At 45.8% G+C, this 16420-nt stretch overlaps 1 protein-coding gene across 1 annotated transcript in view; it reads left to right on the plus strand.

Moving 5' to 3' along the window:
* The window catches only part of DBNDD1 (dysbindin domain containing 1), a 249968-nt gene that overhangs the window by 121231 nt on the left and 112317 nt on the right, over positions 1-16420 (plus strand). The window contains exon 2 of the mRNA XM_085639644.1: positions 11995-12174. Within this exon, the coding sequence (XP_085495770.1) occupies positions 11995-12174 (180 nt within the window). The remainder of the gene's footprint in view (positions 1-11994; positions 12175-16420) is intronic.

The raw sequence follows: 16420 nt of genomic DNA on the forward strand, positions 1-16420 counted from the left end.
TTCAAAGCTAACACTTTCATGAGGGTCCCTCCGCCTCACCCATTACCCAGTCTATCTGAGTTGACGCAGCACAAATTCAAGGTGTTGTCAGGGTCCCATCACGAAAGAGACCCAGTACACCTACCGATCACAGGCCCCACCAATCACCAGCCTGACCCTTCTCTTCCCCAGAATTAGAGTCAGACTCTGGTTCGCATCCAATGTCATATTACCAGCTTCCTGGTGTCTCTAGTTTGTATTCCTTGGATTTGGTGCAACCGGGGTATCTCCATCATCTCATACCTATCTTTCCCACCTCATCCCAGATCTTAGACTGGGTATGCCTCAACCCAAATACTACGGCTAGTAGCATATATACATGGTTGAGGAATGTGTAACACGCCCAACATTATTCGATCACAGAACTAGGTGCTGTCGTAGGTGGAGACTTTCTTAAAGAGTTCAGTTTTGAGGAGTTTCTTGAATTGCAGGTAGTTAGGTTTAGCTCTCAGTTCAGAGGTGTTCAGCACCAGCAGCATTTCTAATAGCCATTGGCCAGTACCAAGCTCCAACGAGCTTCTAGTACCCCACTTCTTTTTCAAAAGCAGTTGTAGCGAAGAAAAACCTTTGGGGGGAGAGTCCTGCAGAATGGCAGTAAGAATCCTCATGGGTACATCGCTTGTGTATGTGGAGGAGAGTATTAACCGCAGGGTGGGGGCAAGGGTAGGCGGCTATTACTCATAGCGCTATCTAGTGGCAGATACGGGCCCTGCACACTGCTTTGACACTCCAATGGACATGCTGCATTTTACTTTGTAGGGCATGGGTCTTTAATGTTGCTGTTCCTCATTAAAATGTTGCTAGAAGAGGGCCTTGGTAAATGCACAGGGTTTATAAGTGCATTGCAAAGGCTGTAACTCCACGGTTGTGCAGTGAGGAAACAGCACTGGGGGCGTATATCGGGCAGACATAAGATCGGATGTTTAATGAAGAAACCCCTTCAATATATGTTTCATACCAAATACCAATTCCCACTTCATGCAGGACCGCATTTTTCACTCCTTATTTGCCAAATCGAAATCCTTCTGCACTTGTCAACCATATAATTCCTACAACCTAAATTTTGAAGGACCGGCCGGCCATGTTCTAAAGCTACATATGCTTCTGAATGCTCTCGAACTGCTCTACCGTGATCCACGTGATACCCTCACCAACACGATGGCTATTCTTGGTCCCTCATCTTAAATCCCTCTCTGCATCACAGTGCTCTAGATTTGGCAGGGTGCCTTGAAGCAGATGTGCTGCTAAACCTTGGCAGAAAGAGAAAGCAAACCATTGCCCAGCGCATATCACTGTATATAGCTGCTGTTTACACTGTATATATTTGATAATGGTCGAATTGTATGGAATTTTGGGAACCTTGAAAAAACTGTCACAACTTTCACTACTGAGGCACTGCGAGGAGCTCTGTTCGCCAATATCATATTTTTAAAAAATTGTTTGTTTGAATTGCTTTTAATACTCACTACTCTCCCCTTGTTTGCACTCTGTTGGGGCACTTGTCTTCACCCCGTGACACCCACGCAGCCGAGATAAACGCTGCCGCGGGATTGAAATCTACATTGCCGCCATCAGCGAGCGAGCCTCTCTTGAGGCCACGCCCACTTTCACGAGGCCACGCCCCCCGCCTACTTAACCGAGCTGACTACGAGCTCAAAGCAGATCCTACACTCCTGAGGCACAGCCGGGAGCTCTGTTCTCCAATATCATATTTTTAAAAAAATTGTTTGTTTGAATTGCTTTTAATACTCATCTCCTCTCCCCTTGTTTGCACTCTGTTGGGGCACTTGTCTTCACCCCGTGACACCCGCGCAGCCGAGATAAACGCTGCCGCGGGATTGAAATCTACATTGCCGCCATCAGCGAGCGAGCCTCTCTTCAGGCCACGCCCACTTTCACGAGGCCACGCCCCCCGCCTACTTAACCGAGCTGACTACGAGCTCAAAGCAGATCCTACACTCCTGAGGCACAGCCGGGAGCTCTGTTCGCCAATATCATATTTTTAAAAAATTGTTTATTTGAATTGCTTTTAATACTCACTACTCTCCCCTTGTTTGCACTCTGTTGGGGCACTTGTCTTCACCCCGTGACACCCGTGCAGCCGAGATAAACGCTGCCGCGGGATTGAAATCTACATTGCCGCCATCAGCGAGCGAGCCTCTCTTCAGGCCACGCCCACTTTCACGAGGCCACGCCCCCGCCTACTTAACCGAGCTGACTACGAGCTCAAAGCAGATCCTACACTCCTGAGGCACAGCCGGGAGCTCTGTTCGCCAATATCATATTTTTAAAAAAATTGTTTGTTTGAATTGCTTTTAATACTCACTACTCTCCCCTTGTTTGCACTCTGTTGGGGCACTTGTCTTCACCCCGTGACACCCGCGCAGCCGAGATAAACACTGCCGCGGGATTGAAATCTACATTGCCGCCATCAGCGAGCGAGCCTCTCTTCAGGCCACGCCCACTTACACGAGGCCACGCCCCGAACCCACTATAAAAACATGTGCATTCCACGTACGCGCAGCGGACGGGCACAGCGGGCGCGCCGTCAGCGAGCCAAAGGCGCGCCTAAGGCAAGCCCGTCTGGGCCCGTCCGGGCCCAGTCGGACCCAGGCCCAGTTACTCTGCCCATTTCTCCCGATGGCCGACTTGTCTATACGAAAGATAGGCTCCAAGCACTCAATCCGTCGAAAAATCCCGAGTGCAACTACACCCATTCGGAAGGTAAACCCTTCACCAACTGCGGCCTATGTAATCCGGCCACCACCACCTCAGGAAATCACGGCCTACAGCTGGGCCTCCTCAACTGTCGGTCCCTCCCTAAACACTCCCATGAAATCAACCTTCTGGTACGGGATCACGACTTTGACGTCTTGTTCCTTACGGAAACTTGGCTTACTTCCTGGTCGGATTCCGACATCATCAACGCTTTACCTCTGGGCTATCAAATCCAATCCCAAAACAGACCCCTCGGCAGAGGAGGTGGCCTCGCGATAATCTACAGAGAACAATTCTCATGTAGATCTAGCGATGCCAATATCGACGACTGCGAAAGCTGCCATTTTGCTTTACAAATATCCCCCGCGAACTCCCTCTCAGGGCTGCTGATATACCGCCCGCCGGGAACCCCAGGGAAATTTTCAAGCGCTCTTGTCGATACTGTCACCCAGATAGCGACTACCTCTCCCAACTTTCTTATCTTGGGAGACCTTAATCTCCATTTATCAGACTCCAAGGACCTAACTGCGTCCGAACTTCTTCTCGACCTTATGTCTTTTGACATCCGATTAGTCAACTCAGAACCCACCCATGACAAAGGACACCTTTTGGACCCCGTTTTTACCAACATCACGGATCTCACCACCTGCACCCCTCTCCCCCTTCCTTGGACAGACCATTTCTTAATATCTATCTTCTGGCATCTCTTCATCTCACCCACCCAACAGGCCAAAATTCGGGCCACTGACCGTCGCTGGCACAAACTCTCGCCAGACGAATGGGCTTCCATTCTTAGGGCCTCTTCCCCCCCTCCCCCCCCCCCCCCCCGGTCTCTGACCCAGCCATTGCTGACAATCAGTTCAACTCTTGGCTCACCACATCACTGGACAAACTCCTCCCTAAAACTACCACCCTTAGGCGAATCAAAAGAGTGAGCCCTGCTCCTTGGTACACTCCTGATCTTAACCTCCTACGGAAGGAGTGCAAAAGAACGGAGCGCTCCTGGAGGAAGGATACGTCTATAGCCAATAAAGACGTCTTCCGTACCTCCTTAAAAAACTATAAGATCGCTCTTCGCAATTCCAAAAGTACATTCTTTCAGGAAAGGATAGAAAACTCCTCCTGCTCCGCCAAGGAATCTTTCATCATTTTAAAAGATTTACTTAAAGTCCCAGACCCTGCACCAAAGAATCTGCCAGACCTCAAGGCAGCTGAAGAGAAATGCCTTAAACTGGCCAAATTCTTCAAGGAGAAGATTCAGAAAATTATTGCTTCTCTTCCTCCTGTCGACCTCAGTATCACTGAGGAAGACTGCTTTAACTCAAACCCTACCACTCCCCATCTAAACTTTCTCGGACCAGTCACTATTGAAGAGGTCTCAACCAAGCTAGAAACTATCAAAAAAGCGGGTCCCCTAGGGACCCGGTCCCCCTACGCATCCTTAAGAAAGTGGCCTCCACCATCGCCCCTCCACTCACTCACCTCATCAACACCTCACTGCTCCAGGGAAAAGTTCCCCCCAGCTGGAAGGCGGCTGTCGTCAAGGCGCTCCTTAAACAACCTTCTCTGGACCCCTCGGATATGACCAATTACAGGCCAATCTCTCTCCTCCCCGGAACCAGTAAAATCGCTGAAAAACTAGTTAACAAAAAGCTCTCGCAGTATCTGGAGACCAACAATCTGCTCAGAAGCTCGCAAACTGGATTCCGCCCAGGGCAGGGCACCGACATCGCCCTACTTGCAGCAGTGGAGGAGGCCAGAGCCCTTTTGGACGCAGGAGGATCAGTGGCAGTGATCCTCCTGGACCTCAGTGCGGCCTTCGACACCGTCAACCATCGGGTCTTAATCCAGCGACTCAAGAACATCGGTGTCGAGGGCACTGCTCTGACTTGGTTCAAATCTTTCCTTGGCCACCGCTCCTTTCAGGTCTGGGAGAATGACACCCACTCTCCCGAAACCCCCCTCCAATGTGGTGTGCCCCAGGGTTCATCTTTAAGCCCGACATTATTCAATGTCTACATGTCCCCATTGGAGGAGGTTGTCACACCGTTTGGAGTGAAAATCATCAGCTATGCTGATGACACTCAATTAGTGGTGTCTCTATCTCACCCAAACCAAGAACCATCGGACCTCTACAACTGTCTTGCAGAAATTCAAGGATGGATGAATATTTCGTCACTGAAACTTAACGGTTCAAAGACAGATATTCTCCTCCTTGGTCAGAAGGGGTTTTTCCCTCTCTCAGACCATTTGGGCCCCCTGCTTAGGTGAACCCCCAGCCCCCAAGTCTGAGATCAAGAGCCTGGGAATTTGGCTTGAAAAAGATTTGTCTTTTAAGACTCAAGCCAAAAAAATCGCTGGGACATGCTTCGGGCTTCTTAAATCTATCAGGAAGATTTTGCCCTTACTTCCTCCTGTCTCCCAGAAACTGCTAATCCAAGGCCTTATTCTATCAAGGCTGGATTACAGCAATACCATCTATCTGGGCGCTCCCGAGGCAACCCTTAATAAACTGCAAATGATCCAGAACGCCGCGGCCCGGATTCTCACCAACACCCCGGCTAGATCCTCGGCCAAACCAGCCCTGAAACATCTCCACTGGCTCCCAGTGAGAGAGCGAGTTAAGTTTAAAGCTCTCTGCCTGTCACACAAACTCCTACAGGACAAAGGCCCCCCCATCCTAAAAAAATTCATCAGGCCCTACAAAGCTTCAAGATCCCTCCGGTCTGACCATGAATACCTCATCACTATCCCTAGAGTGAAGAGGGTACGCACTGGCGCGCGGCGCATCTCTGTCAACACAGCCCGCCTCTGGAACTCCCTCCCCCGTGACCTTAGGACAGAACCAGAATATCTCCGATTCAGGAAGCGGCTAAAAACTCACCTGTTTCCCTGATTTCCTTTTCCTCTTCTCTCCCCCCCTGTTTTCCTCTGGCTTGTCCGGATCTTAGCGCTGGGATACTTACGGGTGACTACGCGCTTTACAAAAACCTACTAATAATAATAATAATAATACTGTCTTAGGTTCCTGTTTTCACTTGGGACACCACGCACAAATGTTTTTCAATTTTTTTTCATTGTATATATCCCTTCCCCTTGTTTGAAATATAAAATTACAACTGTAATATACTGAATCGTCGGTGTATGTGATTTCTTCCTCATCTGACTTTAGTCAAGCCCTTCACATTGCGATTGCGCATACCATTATCAATATAGATTGTATTACACCGGTGCATCATAGTACATGACTCTGTGGACCTAGCAGAACCGCCGTTGAAGTAAGAACGAATGGCTTAAGGCTGCGCAAAAAGTTCTTAAAGGATCATAAACTCTGCAGTGAATTTGATTGAAACATTGAGTTTAAAAAGCAGATCCTTACTACTTGCTAATCACTCAATCAGCAAATGTAATCTACAGTATGCAGTATACAGTTATTCATGTTTTGCTAGTTTTGGCAGTGTAAGCGGATGCTATTTGGATATGAGTATCTCTGGAACTGATCAAGATAAAGATAGTTTTTTAATTTTTTCATCCTGCCCCGTTCTCAGGCTCACAGAAAGTGCCTGCCTCAGTATAATGAGTGCAAGAGCAGCAGTGGTAGAAGTATGATCAATGTAGAGTATGCATGCCATGCGGGTCTCCTGCCGGCAGTGCACGTCTGGTGCTTGCAGGAACCACCCTGGAAGAAGACTACTTTGAGCAGGCCAAACGAGTGTAGTAGGCATTTACTTGTAAATGTAGAGTATCTCTCAGTCACTAAGTGAAAATGGAGAATCCATAATGAAGAAACCAATTACTTAGAAAAATTATGAAGAAAAGTTTGTAGGAAAACAAAAGAAAAAAAATAATAGCAGTGTAAACATTTATTGTCAGGTTAAAGTTACAGTCTGGGTGAAGGCTGGGGTATGATTATGGTTAGGGTAACACTTATATTATGGGTAGGTTTGTAGCTTGAGGTAGGGCTGGGATGAGAGTTGCGTCTGAGGTGAGGATCTGCATTAGGATCAGGGGTAGAGTATTTTTAGGCAGGGTCTACAGTTTCTGCAACATGGTTGCCGTATGACTGTTTCTGTTGGGTGGATGCATGCGTGTTTATGACTGCTGTTCGGTTTATAATGATTTGTCTGTGCTGGAAGTGTTTGTGGATTGGTACAGTTGATTGGTTTAAAATGTGAGAATGCGGCAGTGTGGGTGTGCTACTGGTGCTTGATTTTAAGTGGGTGATTATTCTTTGTTTTACAATTATCTACCTGTGTCTAGCTATGTGCTTGCGGTATAACTGTTATATTGTTTATCATTAGATGTTTGTCTAAGGGTCTGAATTGTGGGAATACTGTTTGGTTTATATTTGTCTGTATGTTCATGTGTTAGCGTATGTGAATAACAGTTTGTTGTTGTTAATTATATATACGCTTCATAGAGTGTTGTGGGTGATTGTTATTTAGTTCTGAACCCACTGATGTAGTTACATGAAATATATTTGATTCTGCATGGGCGGGGTTGAGTGCAATCTGGTTTATAAATAGGTCTAAAGTTTGGATATGTCTGCCTCGCTGGCCTGGTTAATAATACTATGCCTGCATTGGGATATTTGTATGTGGGTGGTTGTTTAACTAATGGTTGTGTCTACATATGGTGTGTGTGACTGTGAATGTTGTATTTATAATTGTGAGTGGAGTTTGGTGGTGTGTGGCTGCAGTTTGGTTTGTAACTACAGAGCTTATATTGCGTTTGGCGGACTGTACTCAGTTCTGCGAGGTCCACAGAGTCATGTACTATGATGCACCGGTGTACTACAGCCTGCCATATTTAGAGATATAGAAGTGTGGAGGCATCGGTATCCGGTTTCCATCCACAGAGCAAGTGGAGGCACCACCAGAAGAAATAGGGCAGTCTGCTGACTCTAAATAGATTGGCAGGACATCAGTTTGGCAGACAAGGGGCTGCACAACATTTGTGGCAGAGTATCCTGTCCAACAACCTCTAAATAAGGCCCTTAAACCCATATCACATGCTGGCAACTTTTTCATCAGCCGTAGTCTGATCACAAGCTGCCACTTTTATCATCAGCCGTAGTCTGATCACAAGCTTGCACCTTTATCATCAACCATAGTCGCAACACAAGCCGGCACCTTTATCATCAACCAAAGTATCATCTCAAGCCGGCACCTTTATCATCAGCCGTAGTCTGATCACAAGCCGGCACCTTCATCATCAACCACAGTATCATCTCAAGCCGGCAACATTATCATCAACCATAGTCTGATCACAAGCTTGCACCTTTATCATCAGTCGTAGTCTTATCACAAGCCGGCACCTTTGTCATCAGCCGTAGTCTGACCCCAAGTGGCACCTTTAACATCAACCATAGTCTGATCACAATCTGGCACCTTTATCATCAACCATAGTCTGATCACAAGCTTGCACCTTTATAATCAACCACAGTCTGATCACAAGCCGGCACCTTTATCATCAGCCGTAGTCTGACCACAAGGTGGCACCTTTATCATCAACCATAGTCTGAGCACAAGGTGGCACCTTTATCATCAACCACAGTCTTATCACAAGCCGGCACCTTCATCATCAACCACAGTATCATCTCAAGCCGGCAACATTATCATCAACCATAGTCTGATCACAAGCTGGCACCTTCATCATCAACCATAGTCTGATCACAAGCTTGCACCTTTATCATCAACCACAGTCTGATCACAAGCTGGACACTTTATCATCAGTCGTAGTCTTATCACAAGCCGGCAGCTTTGTCATCAGCCGTAGTCTGACCCCAAGGTGGCACCTTTATCATCAACCATAGTCTGAACACAAGCTTGCACCTTTATAATCAACCACAGTCTGATCACAAGCTGGCACCTTTATCATCAGCCGTAGTCTCATCTCAAGCTGGTAACTTTATCATCAGTCGCAGTCTTATCACAAGCCGGCACCTTTATCATCAGTCGTAGTCTGATCACAAGCTGCCACTTTTATCATCAGCCGTAGTCTGATCACAAGCTTGCACCTTTATCATCAACCATAGTCTGATTACAAGCTGGCACCTTTATCATCAACCAAAGGATCATCTCAAGCCGGCACCATTATCATCAACCATAGTCTGATCACAAGCCGGCGCCTTTATCATCAACCATAGTCTGATCACAAGCTTGCACCTTTATCATCAACCATAGTCTGATCACAAGCCGGCACCTTCATCATCAACCACAGTATCATCTCAAGCCGGCAACATTATCATCAACCATAGTCTGATCACAAGCTTGCACCTTTATCATCAACCATAGTCTGATCACAAGCCGGCACCTTCATCATCAACCACAGTAACATCTCAAGCCGGCAACATTATCATCAACCATAGTCTGATCACAAGCCGGCACCTTCATCATCAACCACAGTAACATCTCAAGCCGGCAACATTATCATCAACCATAGTCTGATCACAAGCTTGCACCTTTATCATCAACCATAGTCTGATCACAAGCCGGCACCTTTATCATCAACCACAGTATCATCTCAAGCCGGCAACATTATCATCAATCATAGTCTGAACACAAGCTTGCACCTTTATAATCAACCACAGTCTGATCACAAGCCGGCACCTTTATCATCAGCCGTAGTCTGACCACAAGGTGGCACCTTTATCATCAACCATAGTCTGATCACAAGCTGGCTACTTTATCATCAACCACAGTCTGATCACAAGCCGGCACCTTTATCGTCAACCACAGTCTGATCACAAGCCGGCACCTTCATCATCAACCACAGTATCATCTCAAGCCGGCAACATTATCATCAACCATAGTCTGATCACAAGCTTGCACCTTTATCATCAACCATAGTCTGATCACAAGCTTGCACCTTTATCATCAACCAAAGTCTGATCACAAGCCGGCACCTTTATCATCAACCACAGTATCATCACAAGCCGGCAACATTATCAGAGGTGTTCAGCACCAGCAGCATTTCTAATAGCCATTGGCCAGCACCAAGTTCCAACGAGCTTCTAGTACCCCACTTCTTTTTCAAAAGCAGTTGTAGCGAAGAAAAACCTTTGGGGGGAAGAGTCCTGCAGAATGGCCGTAAGAATCCTCATGGGTACATCGCTTGTGTATGTGGAGGAGAGTATTAACCGCAGGGTGGGGGCAAGGGTAGGCGGTTATTACTCATAGCGCTATCTGGTGGGAGATACGGGCCCTGCACACTGCTTAGACACTCCAATGGACATGCTACATTTTACTTTGTAGGGCACGGGTCTTTAATGTGGCTGTTCCCCATTAAAATGTTGCTAGAAGAGGGCCTTGGTAAATGCACAGGGTTTATAAGTGCATTGCAAAGGCTGTAACTCCACGGTTGTGCAGTGAGGAAACAGCACTGGGGGCGTATATCGGGCAGACATAAGATCGGATGTTTAATGAAGAAACCCCTTCAATATATGTTTCATACCAAATACCAATTCCCACTTCATGCAGGACCGCCTTTTTCACTCCTTATTTGCCAAATCGAAATCCTTCTGCACTTGTCAACCATATAATTCCTACAACCTAAATTTTGAAGGACCGGCCGGCCATGTTCTAAAGCTACATATGCTTCTGAATGCTCTCGAACTGCTCTACCGTGATCCACGTGATACCCTCACCAACACGATGGCTATTCTTGGTCCCTCATGTTAAATCCCTCTCTGCATCACAGTGCTCTGGATTTGGCTGGGTGCCTTGAAGCAGATGTGCTGCTAAACCTTGGCACAAAGAGAAAGCAAACCATTGCCCAGCGCATATCACTGTATATAGCTGCTGTTTACACTGTATATATTTGATAATGGTCGAATTGTATGGAATTTTGGGAACCTTGAAAAAACTGTCACAACTTTCACTACTGTCTTAGGCTCCAGTTTTCACTTGGGACACCACGCACAAATGTTTTTCAATTCTTTTTCATTGTATATATCCCTTCCCCTTGTTTGAAATATAAAATTAAAACTGTGATATACTGAATCGTCGTTGTACGGGATTTCTTCCTCATCTGACTTTAGTCAAGCCCTTCACATTGCGATTGCGCATACCATTATCAATATAGATTGTATTACTCCACAGGAACCACTGTTTTCTTTTATAATAGCTAAACCTTGAAGCAGCCAAGACCTACTGCCGAAAGGGAGGATGGGAGAGGAGATGAAGGAGTATGAGGGAGGGAGGAAGGAAGGAAGCTGCACACATGCTTTGTGTTTCCTGATACAAGAGCAGAAAATCCGTGCATGTTTCTTAATGCAACATAGCAGAACAATTATGTGCTCATGGACCACAATCCAGGATAGCAGGTTGCCTTTGATAGCCCTCGATCTGTCCTTGATCAGAGCCCATCAGAAGGGGGTATAGAGAGTTCATTATTCCCCCGGCCCCATGCCTTTTCAGAGGCCTGTTCTGGTGCTGTAGCATTTATTTATAGCATTTAAAGCAAGGATGATCTATTTGTTCATGTTGAAGCATCTAACACGGATAATACCAGTGGATGGTGCCAGATGAACAGACAGGGTTTTCTTTTTAGCTTGAGCAGGCTAATCCATCATTGTTCGAGAGGGATCCGATTGGCGCGAGAACCTGTAGAACTCTTGATAATCGTAGATAAAAGTTAAATCCCTGGGCAATTGGAGGTATTCAAATGGTGGTTCTCTTTGTTTCATCAGCAGAAAGATGGAAAACCGAGCCAGACGACACAGATTCACCCTGGGAAATGGCAAAGCCGGCTCTTTTGAGTGGTGAAATGTAAATGTGTAGGTGCCGCAGATCTAGAAAGGGTTCATCCAGTGGGTGCGCCACCATTCTTGGTAGAGTTGTCGGGTTTGTTTCAAGGCTTAGTAAGGCTCGTCTGTACACTACTTGCAGGTTTGGTTTGGGATTTAGAATGCAGCTTTTTGCACTGCCAAAGGGTTGAGTTTGGTACTACCATACTTTGAAGTGTTCGGATTGCGTAGCAGGTCCTCACCATCTTGGGGTCTGATCTTTAGTTTGGGTACACTGTCAGATAGTCTGGTTTGGTTTTAGGCTTGACAGGTTTGGTCATAACATCATAACACCAGCACGGGGTTTGTTTGGGGCACAGGCAGGCTGGTCCTGACACTATTAGTGGCTTGCCTTATGTGGAGAACAGGATTGTCCTAACACTGAGTGTTTTGAACTGTGTGTTGAGGTGAGTAACTCTAACTAATGCTTTTACATGGTTTGGTTTCAGAACTGATGAGAAAAGCTGAAAGCCCAGCCAAGATCACCAGTTCTGTTGCACCGGGAGATGTTACGGTGGAGGAGCCACTGCATTCCCCCGCAGATGAGCCACCACACTCTCCTCCCGTGGAGGAAGCGGATGGAGTACCAATCCCTAACTCCGGGCTGCTGCAGGTCACAGAGAGAAGACGTGAGTACCCATTCTTTCTAACTTTGCCCTCTTTGTACGTAGCTGGACTTGTAGTAAGAACGAATGGCTTAAGGCTGTGCAAAAAGTTCTTAAAGGATCATAAACTCTGCAGTGAATTTGATTGCAACATTGAGTTTAAAAAGCAGACCCTTACTACTTGCTAATCACTTAATCAGCAAATGTAATCTACAGTATGCAGTATACAGTTATTCATGTTTTGCTAGTTTTGGCAGTGTAAGCGGATGCTAGTTAGATATGGGTATCTCTGGAACTGATCAAGATAAAGTTAGCTTTTCAATTTTTTCATCCTCCCCCGTCCTTGGGCTCACAGCAAGTGCCTGCCTCAGTATAACGAGTGCAAGAGCAGCAGTGGTAGAAGTATGATCAATGTAGAGTATGCATGCCATGCGGGTCTCCTGCCGGCAGTGCACGTCTGGCGCTTGCAGGAACCACCCTGGAAGAAGACTACTTTGTGCAGGCCAAACGAGTGTAGTAGGCATTTACTTGTAAATGTAGAGTATCTCTCAGTCACTAAGTGAAAATGGAGAATCCATAATGAAGAAACCAATTACTTTGAAAAATTATGAAGAAAAGTTTTTAGGAAAAGAAAAGAAAAAAAATAATAGCAGTGTAAACATTTATTGTCAGGTTAAAGTTACAGTCTGGGTGAAGGCTGGGGTATGATTATGGTTAGGGTAACACTTATACTATGGGTAGGTTTGTAGCTTGAGGTAGGGCTGGGATGAGGGTTGCGTCTGAGGTGAGGATCAGCATTAGGATCCGGGGTAGAGTATTTTTAGGCAGGGTCTACAGTTTCTGCAACATAGTTGCCGTATGACTGTTTCTGTTGGGTGGGTGCATGCGTGTTTATGACTGCTGTTAGGTTTATAATGATTTGTCTGTGCTGGAAGTGTTTGTGGATTGGTACAGTTGCTTGGTTTAAAATGTATGAATGTGGCAGTGTTGGTGTGCTACTGGTGCTTGATTTTAAGTGGGTGATTATTCTTTGTTTTACAATTATCTGCCTGTGTCTAGCTATGTGCTTGTGGTATAACTGGTATTTTGTTTATCATTGGATGTCTGTCTAAGGGTATGAATTGTGGGAATACTGTTTGGTTTTTATTTGTCTGTATGTTCATGTGTTAGCGTATGTGAATGACAGTTTGTTGTTGTTAATTATATATACGCTTCATAGTGTTGTGAGTGACTGTTATTTAGTTCTGAACCCACTGATGTATTTACATGAAATATATTTGATTCTGTATGGGCGCGGTTGAGTGCAATCTGGTTTATAAATATGTCTAAAGTTTGGATATGTCTGCCTCGCTGGCCTGGTTCATAATACTATGCCTGCATTTGGGCTATTTGTGTGTGGGTGGTTGTTTAACTAATGGCTGTGTCTACATATGGTATGTGTGACTGAGACTGTTGTATTTATAATTGTGAGTGGAGTTTGGTGGTGTGTGGCTGCTATTTGGTTTGTAACTACAGAGCTTATTTTGAGTTTGGCGGACTGTACTCAGTTCTGCGAGGTCCACAGAGTCGTTTACTATGATGCACCAGTATACTACATCCTGCCATATTTGGAGATTTAGAAGTGTCGGGGCATAGGTATTGGGTTTCCATCCACAGAGCAAGTGGAGGCACCACCAGCAGAAATAGGGCAGTCTGCTGACTCTAAGTAGATTGGCAGGACATCAGTTTGCCAGGCAAGGTGCTACACAACATTTGTGGCAGAGTATCCTGTCCACCAACCTCTAAATAAGGCCCTTAAACCCATATCACAAGCTGCCACTTTTATCATCAGCCGTAGTCTGATCACAAGCCGGCACCTTTATCATCAACCAAAGTATCATCTCAAGCCGGCAACATAATCATCAGCCATGGTCTGATCGCAAACCGGCACCTTTATCATCACCCAAAGTATCATCTCAAGCCGGCAACATTATCATCAACCATACTCTGATCACAACCCGGCCCCCTTATCATCAACCATAGTCTGATCACAACCCGGCCCCCTTATCATCAACCATAGTCTGACCACAAGCTGGCACCTTTATCATCAACCACAGTCTGACCACAAGCTGGCACCTTTATCATCAACCACAGTCTGATCACAAGCTGGCACCTTTATCATCAACCACAGTCTGATCACAAGCCGGCACCTTTATCATCACAATAGTCTGATCACAAGCTGGCACCTTTATCATCATCCATAGTCTGATCACAAGCTGGCATCTTTCTCATTAACCACAGTCTAATCACAAGCTGCCACTTTTATCATCATCCATAATCTGATCACAAGCTGGCACCTTTATCATTAACCATAGTCACAACACAAGCCGGCACCTTTATCATCAACCAAAGTATCATCTCAAGCCGGCAACATTATCATCAGCCATGGTCGGATCGCAAACCGGCACCTTTATCATCAACCAAAGTATCATCTCAAGCCGGCACCTTTATCATCAACCACAGTCTGATCACAAGCCGGCACCTTTATCATCAACCACAGTCTGATCACAAGCTGGCACCTTTATCATCATCCATAGTCTGATCAAAAGCTTGCACCTTTATCATCAACCACAGTCTGATCACAAGCTGCCACCTTTATCATCAACCACAGTCTGATCACAAGCCGGCACCTTTATCGTCATCCATAGTCTGATCACAAGCTGGCACCTTCATAATCAACCACAGTATGATCTCCAGATGGCACCTTTTATCATCAACCAGAGACTGGCCTCAAACTGTATCTCTTGCACATTCTACACAAGAGAGTGGACATTTCAAAATAGAGCAATAAATCGCCACTCAAATACCATTTACTTAAAGTAACTAGCACTCCCGTGTACTGCTGATGAACATTCATTTTTGTATTGATGCATGTTCAAGGAGCGAGAACTGACAGCAGAGGAAGTATAAACAAATCGCGTGGGTGCAATACTTTATTTGTAAATGAAATGTCGGTGCCAGAGTTTTCTTCAGTCGCCTCCGGCCGGGGCTTTCGAATGTAGGGGGTGCCGAGTACCAAGGCCATGTAGTCTTGATTATTCTCACGCCTCTTTCGCTCACCTATTTAGACACTCCTTGACTCTTTATCCCACTCTTAGGTTTTTTCCATTCCTGCTTTCTTTCTCTCTGCGTTTCCATCTTTCTGTTTCTACTTCTTTCATCCTTTTGTGTTTCTATCTCTTGCTCTGGGTCACAATCTGATTAGTAAAAATAAGTGGCAGTCCTCAAAAATGACTGCCGGTGGGCCCCACTTGCAGCCACCGGCTCAAATTAAGCACTGCTTGGATGACTTGTGTTTAACCACGAGACAAGCTCAAATAAATCCAGACCTGCAAAAATAGATTAAATAATGTGCTGGATTGTGGAATTGTCTATCACCATGGGATCAATCGTCAGGCATCTGAAATAAAACATTTGAAAAAGATGAGTTCTTTGCATCTTCTCTCCCACTAAAACAGCTCCATTTCTGGAGGGGGGGGGGGGGGGAGAGGCTGTACCTTCTTTCATTAATGCCAAGTGACCTCTTGTCGCAAATGACGCCGTTAGCCAGTCCTATTTATTTTTAACCAATAACACTTGGTAAGCCCCTCACATAAAAAGTTAAAATAAAGTGCAATTCGAATGCAACAATCTGAACTGCTGAAGATTTAATACATGGTAAGGGACAACTTAGCCGTTATTCATCTGTTTCCAGCAGCCTATTGTTGGAACACAAAGTAGCAAACTTTCCAGCCACAGTATCCGCATGTAGGTGGTATGTGGTATACTCATGCTGTGGGGTACTGAGCGCACATTGCTACATAACAACACATATCATTTCTTTGCAAGAAAGAAATAAGTCGCTTTGTCATGTTGAAATGCAACATCCGGACCCGGCAGCAAGAGGCTGTTTAGGCATATCGCGGGTGTAGAGCAGCAAGGGCGGTGTGCCATTTTGCTCCCACCCCCCTACCGGGATCCATGAGGCTTCTAACGGACTGGCCTCTCTAGTAAACTCGTTCCTCTCCCCATAATTAATTATTTTACTTGGCGGAGTTCACACTATTCAGTGTTTTTTTGTTTTTTCACACATCAGCCCACGGTTGGGTGGACCTTAGCGAGTTCACACCACCGGGGCTGCACACATCCCCCTCTGGTCCTGACGAATGCCCGATTAACACTCCATGAGGCAGAAACATGTTGACCGCCACGGAGTGAACCAGGTCTTTTATTTTTTTGACCCTCACTCCTT

Source organism: Triturus cristatus, chromosome 12 (assembly GCF_964204655.1).
Source record: "Triturus cristatus chromosome 12, aTriCri1.1, whole genome shotgun sequence".
In the NCBI taxonomy this organism is placed as follows: domain Eukaryota; kingdom Metazoa; phylum Chordata; class Amphibia; order Caudata; family Salamandridae; genus Triturus; species Triturus cristatus.